Source organism: Cupressus sempervirens, chromosome 3 (genome assembly GCF_028749045.1).
Source record: "Cupressus sempervirens isolate cs-2001-9-10 chromosome 3, ASM2874904v1, whole genome shotgun sequence".
NCBI classification, from domain to species: Eukaryota; Viridiplantae; Streptophyta; class Pinopsida; order Cupressales; family Cupressaceae; genus Cupressus; species Cupressus sempervirens.
The window spans coordinates 664,698,660-664,715,812 of record NC_143120.1 but is presented as its reverse complement, the minus strand read 5'-3'; the positions used below and the strand labels follow the sequence as shown (position 1 = coordinate 664,715,812).

General features: G+C 34.5%; 1 protein-coding gene across 6 annotated transcripts in view; it reads left to right on the top strand.

Annotated features, from left to right (window-relative positions):
• Positions 1-17,153, top strand: part of LOC149568457 (protein MID1-COMPLEMENTING ACTIVITY 1-like) — a 222,457-nt gene that overhangs the window by 79,023 nt on the left and 126,281 nt on the right. For 3 of the 6 annotated variants that reach the window (XR_016362566.1, XR_016362565.1, XM_089821386.1), the window contains exon 4: positions 11,386-11,453. Coding sequence is in view for 3 of the 6 variants with exons in the window: in XM_089821386.1 (XP_089677512.1) it covers positions 11,386-11,453 (68 nt within the window). In the remaining 3 variants the exon portion in view is untranslated. Of the gene's footprint in view, positions 1-11,385; positions 11,458-17,153 lie in introns of all 6 variants that reach the window. The other 3 variants (XR_016362564.1, XM_089821387.1, XM_089821385.1) reach the window with 1 other exon arrangement.

Here is a 17,153-nt window from a genome sequence, read left to right as displayed (position 1 = left end):
TTCATTTATACGTATCGATGGTGCTCCTTCACCAAGGGTCACCACACTTATAATAATATAATATAATATAATAATTATGTTATATTATTATTGATTGATGATATAATAATTATTGTATAATAATATAATATAATTATTATATTATCAATCAATAATAGTTACATTATCATATAATATAATTACATCATTATCCCTTAATATAATTATATTACCACAACTATTTATGTTATCTATGTTAGCTTGAAGGAATCCAACCATAGTTGTAATAACATCAACACTCCCTTTTAGCTAGGGAGGAAGCCTTCTTATCATTTACAAGTTACATGACCTTACTGTGATCATTGACCACAATGGCTACATCCATATGTGGAAAGATATTGCCTCTTGCGATATCAACCATTATGACTTATTCATAGATATCACTTCATGTGATATCCAACGTTATTACTTTCCATAAATATCACCTCACATGATATCCACCATTATGGCTTTCTACATATATAACCTCACGTGATATCCACTATTATAGCTTATAGACATCTTGACATGTAATATTCACCAATATGGCTTATCCATAGATATCATCTCACATGATATCCACTTTATGCCTATCCATAAATATTACTTCACAAGATGTCAACCATCATTGTAAGATCATCACCTCAAAATGATGGTAAGATGCACAAGTGTTTATCATTGTGAGATCGTCACCTTACAATGATATTCACCATGGCTCATCTAGAGGGTGAACACAAGAGTACAAGAAAGTCACCAAAGATTCTCTCAGGTGTTGTCATGGCATCGCACATGACATCCACCATGAACCATATCAAAGGGTGGTAATAAGGGCTGACACCTCAAGTCTCTCTTATAGAGAAACACACCAACAAGGGATTGCACCTCAAATTTCTCCCTCATTGAGAAGAACTCATTAACAAGGGATTGCACCTCAAACTTATCCCTCACAAAGAAGAACTCATTATAGTACATCTCAAGGAATCACTAATGCTGAGACTCCCTTTTAGCCATGACTTCGTTCTCCACAATACCAAGCATGTGTCGAAAATGCACAAACTTCACTTTGGCAAGTGCCTTAGTGAGAATATGAGCCGTTTGATCATCATTGTTAATGTACTTCAACTAGAAGCATTCCTTTGCACAATATCTCTAATGTAGTGATATTCAATCTTTACATGCTTTGTTCTATCATGAAACACAAGGTTGGAGTTTGCATCACTCTTGGTGAATCTCAAGCTCACTGAGTTTCCATGTTTTTTAGAGTATCACGACCTAGGTGTCCACATAAAGGCCTTCCAATCATAGGAGTCCATCCCATGAATAATAGTCCTCTGACCAATCACTAGAGAAGCCATCTTGACATGATCTACTTCCTTTTAAACCAATATGATTGAGATCCTCAAAAATCATATTAAGCAGATCCCCTAGTTGCTCCCTTTGACACGAAAGCATCGATTGCTCACATGATCCCAATCATGGAAAATATCTTGCTCCAAGAGCCATCCTTTGGCATGACCACATACGACTAAAAGTGCTAGATCCAAGACCATCTTGGACCTACTATCATAAGATTAGGCTTTAGATTAAAAAAGAATATGATTGCTCCAAGACTAGAATAAAATCCCTTATAGTTCGCTCCCTCTCACTGGGAGAGCCCTCTTGTGTTGACTCTGCTTTGTAATCCATGATGCTACCATCACCTGCATAAATGTCTCAGCAATATTCATAATGCACCATTCTTGTTTTCTTGCAAGAACATTCCCAAGGACCAAGGAAAGTATTGTCCTCAATTTCGATGTTACAAAATTGACGCTATCCAACGTGATTTTCTCATGAATTCGTAGGTTAAGCCTCTTTTTTCTAATGTATTTATAAGGTGTCATTAAGGCAATTTGTTATCCCCAAATTGTACTCTATGTAGCTTTGTTAATACATTTCTTTTTGGAAGTTACCATCAAGTTTAATCCCTAATGTTTGCAAAAAAGGAATTTTTCTTCTTTGATTGCAGATGCTTGATTTTTGGTATGCTTTCATATCCTTTGTTTTTTTTTTCTCCTTGTTGTAAATCATTTTGAATCTTGCTTTTGCCTTATGTTAATAGCCCTCATACTATTCTTATGGAACTTCTCAGTATAGATGACAACATTCTTATCCATCTGTTTGATATTGTGAAATTTCTTGATCATTTGAACTTCAAAGTCAAATAGCACAAACTTGTTCTTCATCATGGCTATTACTCTATTCCATTTAGTGATAGGCTTCTTACTATTCCTTTCCCTATCTGTTTGGGTATAATTCCACCATATTAGTACAAATCCTTTGAGCTTTGTTTTGGCATTCTTCACCTTTTTCTCCTCCTCAACATCCTTGACGTCAACATAAGTATCTAAGGCCGCTATCTAGTTTGTCAACTCCTCTCCATCCATGTTTCCACTAGAAGTAGACACCTTTACTTTGAATTCCTCTTTCTTGGATTCCCTAATGGCTTCAAGGAAAGCCTGTTGTTCTTTCTTGGCTTCTTCAACTTCTTTGCTCCTTGGTGGTTCATGTTCTTGGTTCTGATCCCCACCTTCTTCCTATTCTTCCCACTCTTCTTCTTCACTGTCAGAGTTATTCTCCTCAGTCTTCAATTTCTCCATCATCTTCTTCAACCTTTCTTCCCATTTTTGGTTAGTTCTTTTCTCCATTTCCTCAATCACCATTTCAAGGTGTTTGACTCCCTTAGGTGGCATTTTAAACTGTCCCTATTTTGTACTGAACACAAACAAGTTGATATGGCCTTGATACCAATATGATGCAACTAAATAGGTCAATGGCAAGGTAAGATCCCAAACTCCAATGGTAAGCTCCAAAGACAAGAGTTAACTCCAAGACCCTTCCAAGGCTGAGGCAATCTTATGGGCCCAAATAGATCACCTATCACAAGCAATACACCTACTCCTCCAACCAAGCTTCAAGCTTCATAAAACCTAAATGGACTCTTCACCTTCCAAGGTTACCACACAAGCATTCCCAAGGATCTTTTAGCACATAGTGATCAAGGGTGCCTCCAGAAGCTTTAGACATCTCATCCCACTTAGAATCAATCAATTTTGAGGTTGCAAGCTTCTTTCCAAATACTCACAAAGAGAAAATGCAAAACAGGCATAAAACAGACCTAAAACAATTAGGCCTCCATATTGAGGTTTTGGTCTTTAACTCAAAATCTCTATAAAACACCCAAATAATAAAATAGATATTATGACACCCGTTTTTGAGTTCTACAAGATTCCAAAGACTTGGGTCTCCAACCTACTTTTAGATCACTAAACCACAAAACTTTAGGTTTAAGGGTTTTAGGCCTAAAAATCATGGCATATGTTGTTTCAAGGGACTTTGAACAATACCCACATGTTGAATCTCAGAGATTTTGGTATGAACAATTTAAATATGCTCTAAAGAAGCTATCTCAGTGAACTAACTTCATTATCAATCTTCTACAACGTGCTGCTATCAAACCCTAGCTAGTCACATACCTTAATGCTTAGCTGAAATGACAGAATATAGTATGACTAAGGTGGGAAGTAAGAATGTTGAATGCAAAGACATATAGTACACAAGACTATTTCCCTTTCCTCCATGTAACTCCATAGTTGCAGCATAACAAAGGAAGGCTAGCATGCTTGATAGTCATAAAAAATAAAGACTCGATCTCCTCTCATTTCACTAATCAGTTTCAAAGTGAGATATATTACATCTAAATTAACACTAAGTCACAGTCCAAGGAAAATAGGGAACGCAAGATTCTATATTGAGCACAATCTATCTTCCAAACTACTATATCAATGTCATCAAAATGGACAAAATGCAATGCAAAACATCGTTAGTCCATTCTCAACAAAAAGTAGGTGAGTATGAGTAAAAGTGCAAAGAAACAGTAAACTTACGGGTAAGTACAGTACGGTTTCTCACCAAAATCAAAGTTCCAATCTTCATTAACTTTTCAAATTGTCTTCTCCCTTACATTTTCGAGCGTGGCAGATGGCCTCTGACCTCCAATGAAGGCATCTCCACGAGGAAAGCAAAAGGTGACTGTTCACCTTCACATGAAGACAAGAAATTGCAAAAGTTGCAATTTTGCAATTTTGCATCTTTTTTGCATTTTCCAATCTAATCTGATTGGGACCCATACAAACATGACCAAAGGGTCACAATGACATGTCAAGACATAATATTTCAGTACAAGACCAAATTTGATGAAGATTTGACCTTTGATAGGCATTTACCTAGTTTGATCAAGTGGCTAACATAGCCTTATTGTGACAAGAATATATCTAAATGACTTACAACCAAAAATGAACCATCTCAACTACATTTCAAACTCGAAATGACATCCTAAGATTGATTACCACACCACAATTGAATGAAATGGTGGGAAACATCAATATTGCTCTTGCACCAAATACTCAGGATTGAGATTTTAGTTTTAGATGTTTCAATTTTTTGGAAATATATTTGTGTGCATTAACAACTTCAAAGAGGTACGATATTATTCACAACTCCTTGTGATTGCAGACAAGCCACAAAAACTTATGCAAAACCAACATTTCTGTTACCAAATACAGACCAAGTCAGGTTCCAACCCAATGCCTTGTTTCAACAGCTATAGGGTGGTGAGCTTGTTTCAAAGTTAATAGTCTTCACTAGTTTATTTCAGCCGAGTCATGTAATTTTCCCGTTAACAATCCTTGACGATAGACTTATGAATTTGCAATTGTAGCCGACACTCCTTGAACCTAGTCAGAAATACTATTTCTTAAGAACTGTTGGAACGATTGTTCACTGCTATGGAATGTTACGCTTGTTACGATTGTTAGACCAAGCTATACCCATCTCATCTGCTTGTTCTTTTCTAACCCGATAGTTTTGTTGTTCACTCCCATTGGTTTTTGTCTTGGTGTAACATAAAAGCATACTGATCTCTATGTCGTCATGTTTAATGTCTAGATGGAAGCTTGAGTTGAAACTTGGTGGAAGACTATGCCTAAGAGAAGGCTTTAAGACATTTCCAAACACTATTCTGTCAGTATGCAAGGATGGCTGAAAGTCAAGTCACAAGCTGAGAATAAATTCCCGATAGTGGTGAGCCTAACCAAACTTCCTAATGGAATCTGACACTTTTATTTTCACAGTAACTATGTTATTTCTCCTAGTTCGTATCTTGCTCGAGAATTGCCATTTTGTTTCCCACTTGACTTTCACGGCATGCACCTCCCACTGCGACCTGAATAGGATTAGGAACTACGAAGGAATGATATTTTTACTCACTTTGGATAAGCCAAAAAAATGGCTCCCTGCAACTCTACCATTGACATCTTCCAAGATGAAAAATGGTATACATCTATCAAATTTGTTTCCTTCTCAGCCTGATAACACCTAGGATTAATAATTGCGAAATTTCCTCTCGACTCTCACCTCACAATTTTTTGTTACCCATCGTATTGAATCCCACTAGCATTAACACATCAGAAATTTCCAATCATGGCTAATGAAAAGTCTTCATCCTATATCAAATGCCTTTACTGTTTGTTCCTCACTTTGCATTGAATTTTCTACCTGTTGTATAAACTCCACCAATGATGAATGTGAACCCTAAAAAAACTATGAATCCGTATTAGCAACTATAGCTCTACCCAACTTCTTGAGCAATTTATTTCTCACAACAACTCAAAAAATATTATTCACTCATTTGTTAAACTCCAGAATGAGTTTGCATTGAAACTACAACACTAGACATGTCTACAAGAATCAGTCAGCAATACAAAGGGTTCGAATGAGATATTCAACTTTCCATATTATGTTTCCATGTGTCCTATCTTAAAATATTCAAGCTTTAATCTCCAGATTATAGAACATCAAACACAACCAACATTCTTCCTTAGACTTGAGAATAAATGCCACTCGTATATTAGTCTCTAATCTTTTGACATTTAATACAATCAAAGGCCATATGTATTGAAGCCTACACACCAATATAAATTTTATCGGTCAGTATAAAGTTGAATGCCCTGTTAATAAGTAGAGCGAAACAAAGCTTCTCACTTTACTCATGGCAACACATATACTTTAATTCTCTGCCAGTGCTAAACTTTAATACTTCAAACCAATGCCAAAAAAAAACTATAATGGTTTGCACTTAAATCTAAATAGATTCTTCTACGGACTTACCTAAACTCCGTAAAGGTATGTCTAGCAGGGTTTTCAGCTACAACAGGAGTTTCATAAATAAAATTTTAGAATTATTTGTTTGAAATCAACAGGACCCACAATAGTTATCAGCCATGCATAGATAATACAATTTCAAATTCTTTAGCAGATTCTAGACATTCACAATTTCATAGCCTTGGTCAAGTGATATTTTCTCAGACACAGTCGACTTCTGAGAATGGTAGATTTTTTATTCTTTGCAAAAATCCTTCACAATCTTAACCCTTTTGTAAATTTATCTCTGAAGGAAAGCCTTTTGCTAAAACCTTCTGTAATTTTGTTTCTGAATAAACTTCATAGGATGTCAAGATTTTTAGTTCTGGTACCACTATAATATCCTTGTTGGATATTTTGATTTTCCCAATTTCTCACACAAGTATTTTTAGAAATTCAAGCAGACAATCATGCAAAAGCTTACAGAATTTATCAGTAAAATCAGCAATTGACAATCTTAGAATTCTTATTTTATTCCATTTTCAACAGTTCATACTAAATAACCAACAACAATATGATATTTTCCAAATGAATGCTACTATCAGACTTTCAGTAGAATACTAATCAACTCCAGTCGTAGACACAGAAATGACAATCAGTTTGGGGAATAGAAATAAAGTTTAAGCACAAGTGAGACACTAGATATGACGTCTCCATGGACAAGGGGTTTTCTTTCACCATCTTCCGACTAGAGGGTTTCCGTCCTCAAAGCTGGCTGAAACTGAGCTTCCAATTCTTCAAGAGAAGAAATCTGAAAATTCCATTCAATATCCAAGCATGCCAATGAGTCTCCTTTTCTTCTTTTAATGCATCCAGCTTGACACTTCTGTTAAAACTAGAGCCCATAAATCCATGATGATAAAAAAACAATAAGAAAGAGACAAAAATGAACAAATAAACACCAAAAATATCTTAGGAAAACCCCTTGAGAATGAAGGGAAAAACCCAGCCACGCAACAAAAATATATCTTTATTGATAATGAAATGCTCAAGTGTACAATACCTATCGCTTAATGCAATATAAATAACTTAAGGAGAGACTCTTCACATTCCAACGGAAGGTCTCTTGAGATTCTCATAACTCCTATAATTAATTTTAACTCTTCAAATATTCATGCCTCAATGCATGTGAATGACGCATGTCATTTACATTTAATATTACAAATTAAATGTAAGTGTCCTTTTCAGCTGAAGATGACAATAACGGTAATAATTTTCAGATTTTGAGAGATAAGGATCTCTATTGCAGCTATAAACTTTAACACTTCCTCTTAGCAAGAGAGATCTTTAGCTAAACAGTCAAACAAAGCTGCAACCAAAAAATGTCAATGATAAATTTTGATCATAAAACATAATTCATGGAGTTACTCAACATGAAATCCTGTAACAATGAGTCATATTCATAGAATCACTCAACATTAAAACCTATAACAATTACTCATATTCATGGAATCACTCAACCTGTAAATATTTGTAAGACTCAAAGCTAAGCCTTTATTCACAAACTCTCTCAACGTGAAATGTCATGGAATCTCTCAACATGACACCCAATTTCCATCACGGAATCTCTCAACGTGATGACATCATGGACTCTATGAACATGATGTTCACTATGGCATAGTGAAAGAGTTATCATAGCCGATCTGATAATCTCATTTGTTCACACAAGAATAAAATAGGCAATAACAAACTAAGACTTGATTCCATTTAAGTCTCAAATATAAATACCACAAGCATCACAAGCATCTATGAGAGTGATGGGGATTCCATAAGTACTTCCTCTTAATTATGAAGCCTCCCTTTGAAGCTAAAATCTCCCTCTCAAGCTCAATATCTCCCTCTGGAGCTAAAACATTAGCTCTTAATCATTGCTTTTGTTGCATCCTGCAACGAAAAGAGATTAGTAAACTAATCTATTATATAAAGAGATGAATACTGAAAAGAAAACACTATTACGAGCTATATAAAACCATTGAACTCCCATGGAGCCAAACATTACTCCTAAAGTATATGTTGCTTTCTCAACAAAATCCTTTCACGCCAGAATACTTTTCACAATATTAGTCAAAGACACTACCAATTACAATGTCTTTGTTTCTAAAACTAAGCCATTGTAATCATAGGTGACTCCAATTGCAATACTGTATTGACTCTAATACCATTGAGACATAACATAGAATGACATTAATTGATATTTCTGCAGAATCGAATGTCAAAATTGAAGTCTCCAATCAATAGTCATACATACATAAAGAGATCTAGAATGGTGCCTCTACAGCTTATGTAAAGCTCATAGCATCAATATAAATTTTCATATAAAAATATGATATTGATATGACATGGAAAGAAAACAGAACATAGAATAGTAATACTTATCTCAAGCTATGGTCTAAGCTCAAAAAGGGATTGCTGTATGTCTCTATTACAGGAACTATTCCTCTTATCACTGCAAGTGGTAAAACAAAACACTTTATTTCCTTGACAACAACTTTGGGATGAAGATGCCATTTAAATCCCTGATGAATACTCAAGCTACGTCTTCTGCAATTCGCATGACAAACACGTGATTCTTCTTGTCTCCAGTAGCAAGCGAGTGAAGAGAAGTTTGCAGCTAATTCAGCTTGTACGTGTCCTCCTGTAGCATGCACTTGAAGCATAGCTCCCATTGTGACCAAGTGCGTGCATGTTAAATACTACAGTGATTGCAAAACAAAGAGTGACTCCCTTGTTTCCCTTGTAGGAAATGCACAGAAAACTCAGTGATATTGCACGATGTCTTTGGACGATTAGGATCTTGCACTATGCTCCCCACGCAACATGCGATATATTTCCCATGCAGTAAACTCCCTAATAATCGATAGATGCTTGAGCGCCAAAATGATCAATTATTGATCACTTGAGATGGAAGACTAAGCTGTATTTGAATTAATAGCATTTGGATTTAGTGTCAGGGTCTTTTCTTCTCTTCCATCATGACCGTCTCCATGCTTTTCAGAAGACCCCTCAACTATCATTCTACAATGGATAATGGGTTTCAAATATCTATTCAAACTATCTCTATTTTTTTTCTATGCCCAACCTTTAACTTTTTATAATTCTTGCGATTAGAGGAGTAATAACTAGGGATTACTCCGCATCCAAATATAGTTGAGCGAACCACCAGTAATCGCGAGTGACATACAAGCATCTTGATTGTACTTAATCCTACATCAAATTAATTTGGAGTCTCCATGGCTCCAATAGTAAAGATCTGATTTATTTGATGAAGTATTGAGAAGTGTCAAATGTTGTTACCTAGACCTGTGCATTTGATCGCATAGCAGAGAAAGTGTGATTCACTGTGCCAAATATAAAAATGTGAGATTTCATGCTCCAAAATACAATCAACCCGCTTAGAATATTCAATATGCCTAGCCAAAATCAAGAAATAATTTGCATGATTTTCACTATGCGCAACTTAAAAATATAAATAGATTTAAATGTTGCATCGAAGTAGATGCCCAATATTGAATACACACAAAATTGATAAAAGAGACGACAAAAGAAATAGAAACAAAAATCAAAGAAAGCTTCCTAATCAATCAATCTGAGCATCATTTAGACATATCCGCCCATGAGAGATTAGACGGAAACCACTGAATTGCCTGTCGTGCACATCACCATAGGATTTGAGCAAAAGATAATTTAATAAAAACAATATTAGGGATTTGAAGACTCAGACACAGATATATAAACTGAAACAAATAAAAAACCAAAAAAAAAAAAAAAACTAGTAAGTTGTTATCTATTCCAGCTTTGATACCATGTTAAAACTACAGCCCATAAATCCATGATGATAAAAAACAACAAGAAAGAGACAAAAATGAACAAATAAACACTAGTACATCCTGGGAAAACCCCTCGAGAATGAAGGGAAAAACCCAGCCACGCAAAAAAAAAATCTTTATTGATAATGAAATGCTCAAGTGTACAATACCTAGCGCTTAATGCAATATGAATAGCTTAAGGAGAGACTCTTCACATTCCAATGGAAGGTCTCTTGAGATTCTCATAACTCCTATAATTAATTATAACTCTTAAAATATTCATGTCTCAATGCATGTGAATAACATGCCATTTACATTTAATATTACAAATTAAACTTAAGTGTCATTTTCAGCTGAAGATGACAATAATGGTAATAACGTTCAGATTTCGAGAGATAAAGATCTCTATTGCAGCTACAAACTTTAACAACTTCAACTTGCTTTTCCTAGCTCCTTGTTTTATTGCTATTTTTTCTCTTATTAACCCTCTTTATTATATCAAATTGACTTTTAATAATTCTGTATTAAGTCCCCATAAGTCAATATGAATACTATTGGGTTGGCCTATCAATTCTGTATTGTCCCAAAAAAGGGGACATTACATAAAACAGAAAAACAAGACTTCTTTAAATGTCACTTCATTGGCACCGTGTACACTCTTCACTCCAGCTACAACCATGGTCCATTTGTTTTTGTTTTGACAAACAATGCCATTCAAGCAAAATAAGGCATGAATACAAATACTATTTATGATGGAGAAAACTTAATGTGAAACTAATTCTTAAGAGCATATGTGCAAGGATATTGACATCAATTGTGAAAAAGAACTGAAATGACAAACCTAATCTACAAAAAATGCTCAACAATGTGGGTTGATGATAGAAAAAAATAGAAAAAACTACATTGTCAACAATTTTTATAATCTTTTATTTAGAAAAATTGTACAAGGCAAAATTTGAGAGATTTTAAATGAATTTTTGGGCTTTTTAAGTTTATACCTAATTTTGAATTTCAAGTATTTAATCCTACAAACACAGTGACTTAGGTCAAAAGTTAAACTGAATGCATTAAAATTGTTTTCTACAACTGAAATTGCCTAGGTATGGCCATTAATGATAACAAACAAATCTGATGCAAAAAAATGTGCCTTAGAGGAATCCACAAGCAAGGTTTATGGCTGACTACATCTCAAAATCTATATACTAAATAGTCTTTGATAATTGCATTGCTGTTTTTATGAACGATCAAAGTTGATTTGATTTTATGGTTGCATCCTTTATATTTAAACTATAATCATGTCATGCCATGTTCTGCATTTCAGGTCTTCTAACATGCACATATCCTTGTGGGACATTTGTTGATATTGCAGAGTTTGTTTCTGATGGTAAAGTATGTAAGTATGTTCTCTCCTGCATTAGTCTTTTTACATACATGGTATAAATTTATCTTTAAGATAGATGGATAGCCTGCACTAAAATGAGAAATGTGTGTTTAAATTAGAAAAAAGGTTGCAATTCCTCAATTGAACAACCTTAGGAGATAAATGATTTTTCATACATGTGCAAGCTGAAATGATAAATAAATACATAATGTAGATATGCAAGCTGAAACGATAAGCAAATACCAAATGTAGATATCGAACCTTTTTTGAAATTAGTCCGAATCAGCTATATGTCAAAATTGCAAAACCATTATCAATCAAAATGAACCTATTTTAACATCCCAAAAGTTGATATGTAATTTGGAACCCTCAAATGATGAACTTCAGAAATTATGACAATTGTGCAAGCAGATCTGATATATACTAGCTTGTAAAATTTGTGAAATCCTTGTGAAACTCATATGTGCGTTGTTAATCGACCACGACAATAGGAAATGGGCGTCTTTTTTAGTAGATATAAGATCTTAGAACGAGGTGCTAAATGGTAAATAAATGCTATGATAAATATTCAACAACAAAATTCCTCTGGATAGCAATTTAGGCAAGCTTTAATATTTATTTACACATAAATTACATTTATGTCTTTACAGCTGTGTGGAAGGGTGCAAAGTTCAAATCCTTAAAATAGATGTCAAACATGCAAAAACTGGAGCTGAAACTACATGATAGTGATTGGAAAATGTATGAGTATGTAAACACCCTCAAAGGTGCGAGGTGTCCCACCCCAATGTGAAACCAATTTCTTACTTCGCCAAACATTTGGAGTACGCTTGAATATGAATTGTTCTGATAATTATCATCTATTTGATTTGTTTATTACTTTCATAACATTTCTCCCCCTTATGTCAAGGAGACATTGTGACAAACAATTTGCAATCATATTTTACAACTGAATATTTAAAGTTTGAACATCATGGACTGCTGTATACAATTCAGAAAATCAGAATGATGCACATTTAATGTTCTGAACCTTAGTAAACAACAGAAATAATGAACTCAGAAAGTGTAACAGCTGAAACAATGAATTTTTAAGTTACCAGCTTGGGTTGGGGACAGGTCTAGATATGAGAACTCAGTATATCGTTATGTGAATTTCTTTTTGCATTTGGGTATGTATGGGTACGTGTGTGTGTATATATATGCATTATATATACAAAAAAAAGAGAAATATACAGAATTGAACAACTATTATTGTTTCATAGAATGATGCTTGATCATTGATCAATGCCAAATGCCAAAGATAAACATAAAAAATTTAATTACTTGATCTTTGATCTATGTTCACGTTTCTAGTGAAAATCTTTATATTGAATTACAAAATAAAAATATAGTTCATGAAAGTTTGAAACATGATTCAATGTTCAATGTCCATCAATCATTAAAGTGTTCATCAATCATCATAGGAATTATCAAAATAGTAACTAAATATTACATAATAGTTCTTTAGGATATTGTACAATATTATACAGAAATAACTCATTAGGATATTGTACTGTTGTAACTAAGATGACCATTCAAGAAACATTATAATATTCTAATACCCTTCCTTAATGGTCATTGTCTAACTGATGTCTTTTGATCACAAATTCTTCAAAACATTTTGCTGCTGCTGAGACCCTTCCTAGATTTGCAAAATGTAAATAATTAAGAAGCCAAAATCTGCACATAAAAGAACAGATAAGGGTGTCCCCTTCTTCAGAATTTTTTGCAACAAATGACAAGAGCCTTCCACTAACTTTGCCACAAACCCTCCCAGAATCAACAAAACATCTAACTAGAATTCATCACAAAAACATCCAACCTAATGTTGGATAATGTAGTGCTCTTCCTTGGAGATAGAGACAAACACTGAGAACAACTAGCACAATTTTGAGGAAAAATCATCAAACCCTTCAAACTTTGCAAGTGACCATGATGCTCCAAAACAGATTGTAAAGCCACAATTTTTTAGGAGAAAAATTGACGAAAACTTGACACAATTTTTGAGGTGAAAAATTGATCAAAACCTAGCATGATTTTTGAGGCAAAAAGTCAATCAAAACCAAACAACAAAATCTGAGGCACAGATGAGAGAATACAAAGCTTTGTATTTATTTAGGAAAAATGGTGAAACCCAATAGATAATTTTTGAGGAAAAAATTATAAACCCATAGAAGGATTGCACGTAACTTTGTGAATTACAAAATCAGATTTTTTTTTTGTTTGAGGGTAAATATTATGAAAACACATCATAAAAACCTTCATACTACAAAACATGAGGCTTTGCATGGTCTGAAAACACATGCAAGTGCATACAAGTACATGCAACAAACACACAAGTACATGCAACCCTTGGAAATTAGAGACTTTTTTTGCAACCAAGAAATTGTGGGATCAAAACCCTCAACCAGGCTTGTGATTTCCAACTAAAACTTCAAAAACGAACTACAAAAGTTTCATAAAATACCTCTAATGATTTTTATTTCAAAAAATTGAAAAACAAATTTCTGGAAAAATTACCAGAGTAAAAGAGGCTTGAATTTTTCTGAAAAATCCACCAAATTGTATGAATTCCCATCGACTTGCTTGGATACCATGTTATAATAAATCAATGTTGTTGTAGTTGTATTAAGCAAAGGAGAAGTAAGCTCTTTAAATAGATTTATTAAGGTGATGTTTCTAAAAGAAACAATTGTGACCTAAAGACGGAAATAGAAACTACCAAATAAACTAAAGATTAATTAAGATGACCATTAAAGAAACACAATAATAGTGTAATAATAATTATTCATGTCAATGATTCTTGGTGACATTAATGTTGTTGTAGTTGTATTAAGCAAAGGAGAAGTAAGCTCCTTAAATAGATTTATTAAGGTGATGTTTCTAAAAGAAACAATTGTGACCTAAAGACGGAAATAGAAACTACCAAATAAACTAAAGATTAATTAAGATGACCATTAAAGAAACATAATAATAGTGTGATAATTATTATTCATGTTAATGATTCTTGGTGACATTAATTTTGCCATCAATACGATGATGTATATGTGTATTTAAATTGAGATCATTGTTTTCGTTGATAAGATCATTCTATCTATTCATTAATTGTACACCCATGTTACTAATTTGACTATTAAATCCCAAATTTTGCTGTACCAATAGAAATTAGTTCTCTGGGATAAGAAGGGGCACAAACCATTCTTTTTCCTTCTTTGTTGATTCTCCCACTTCGTATTCCACGTTTTTGCTCTTATATATATGTGTGTGTACAAGGGAATGACTTCTCTTTTTAAAGGGTTGTGACTATTAGTTGCTGTTTATAAGTTTATATTGTTAATATTTAATAGCTTCAGTTGGTTATATGGTTATATATATATATATATATATATATTGTATTGAAAAAGTTTAAACAACATTCAATCAAACTTGTCACTTTGAAAAAGAGCCAACCCTCAAAACTATTACAAAATTGGAGGGAGGAGTAACCCAACTAAAAGACTTTACATAGAGTTTCTAATATGAACATCCAAGACCGTATAAGATATATCACTATTTCTTATAAGATGATACATGCACTATAAAACTATAAATTCTGAAAAACATGATCTAGCTGATTAGTCTCATAAATATGTGCTGAAGTAGTTCCAACACATGTAACTGTCTCCTTGTCAGCATCCAAATGACACTTTTCCATAAGTATGCTTAGATCTTCAATCTCTGCTTGTGTAAGGAAACTCTGATATCTTTCAATGTAATGAGCAGCTTTAACTTCATCTTTGTAAATCATTAGCATCCCATCATGCATTAGCTTCATGAATCTAGGTTTTGTAATCTCCAAGCAAAAAGAAACCTGTAACATGATGTAAAAATGTGTGAGTTTAAGATTAAACTCATTAGGAAATCTTCTCACATTTTGAAATATCTCCTTGTTTCTTTCCTTCCAAAGAAACCGTAATACTTCACCAGTAAGAGCAAACCAAAATCTATTAAGAGATAAGTCAAAAGATCTCACATAACCAGCCAATATTTCACACCAAGTAAAACCATTATTTTTTTTTCAATCAATAGGGTACCCAAAGAAAATGGCCCAAACTTTAGAAGCAAAAATACATTAAAAAATGATATGCTCAATGTTAGAATAATTATTTGTTCTAACTTATTAATTAAATCACTTTGATTTAATTAATTGAGTTGCCTATTACTCTAGTTTTCTTAAGCTATCTTGTAGGTGCATATAATTAATATTTTATTAATTATATTGTGCAACCCTAGCTTTTTTAGGCTTTAGTTTCCCTTTTCGGGTTTCGTGATTCCTTTATAAGGATTCACCTCTTTGTATTTTATTCATTCACTTATTGGATTATATGAGATATTGCTCTTTGCATGTCCATAAGATGGATCTGGCTTTTTGGCCTCCTTGATTTTTCCTTGCCTCTGTTCTTTGCTTCATCCATGTGACAGGGTTATGCATGCAGGTGTTCTTGGGAGATTAGTTTATCACCTAATCTAACATGGTATCAGAGCTAGCTTGTTGCTCGCTGTTCGTGGTTTGTTGAAGCATTTCAGAAGCTGCGTTTTTTCGGAGCAGTGGGAGGCTGTACGGACAACTTTTTTGCACAAATTTTTTTTTTTTTGGGGCACTTTGGGCTCAAACAGACACTTCCATTGGATCCGGAAGGCCGTTTGCAGTCAGAATTCATATAAAATTTGTCCATTTTGGACACTGTTGGTTTGGGAGGCAAATTTTTTTTTTGCCGTACAGGGCCGTACGGCCCCCTGCATGCGTTTCGAGGCGTCAAAATAAAAAAAAAATTGTAAAAAAATATTACACTGCGGCTTTGATATCCGTCGGCGATTAGTTAACCGCAGCGGAACCGCTGCGGTCACCGCTCAGCGGTCTACTAGCGGCTCCGTGGCGGCTCCGCCGCAGCGGCGCCTCCTGCCCGCCACCGCCGCCAGCGGCTCGGCCGCCCACCTCCGCTCCGCCTCTGCTCATCGTGGTGGCATTTTTTTATGAAGGTTTTTTTTATTTAAAAGAAAAATAAATTTTTTTCATGCATTTTCAGAGGCCCTGTTGTTTTTTTCTCCGTAACTTGAGCATACGAACGTATTTTTTCGATCCGAAAAATGCGCCGGAAAGCTGGTTCCGAGACGGAGATGCTGGTACAGGTTTTTTTGGATTTTGATGCAGTTTTGTTACCTATTTTGGCAGTCAAAGCCGGATGTTCTATTTTGCACTCTGGGAGGCGTATCTTGAGCTTCCGATCTCCGATTTTGGACTTCTATATATCGCTGGAAAGCTCTTTCTGTGCTCTTCCTAGTGATGCTGGTTGTTGTTCCAGATTCTGTTTCAGGCACATCCTATTCAGTCTTTTGCGTTTTAGCATTCTGGTGGATATCCTGATTGTTTCAGATCCGGAGATTGATTTTGTTGCTTCAGTTGCTTCGTTTTGGGCTCTACCTTCTGTTGTTTCAGCCTTATGTCTTTTCTGATCATTGTTGATATTCATTGTAAGCATTTTTATGCAACGCACTGAGATAAAGTGCCACTCTTGCGTTTTGGGATCCTTTTCATCATTGTGATTCGTTGTACTCGCACTATTATATAAAGTGCCATGGGGGGGATAGTTGTTTGCCGCTTATAGGCCCTCTTTCTCTTTTTTCTCATG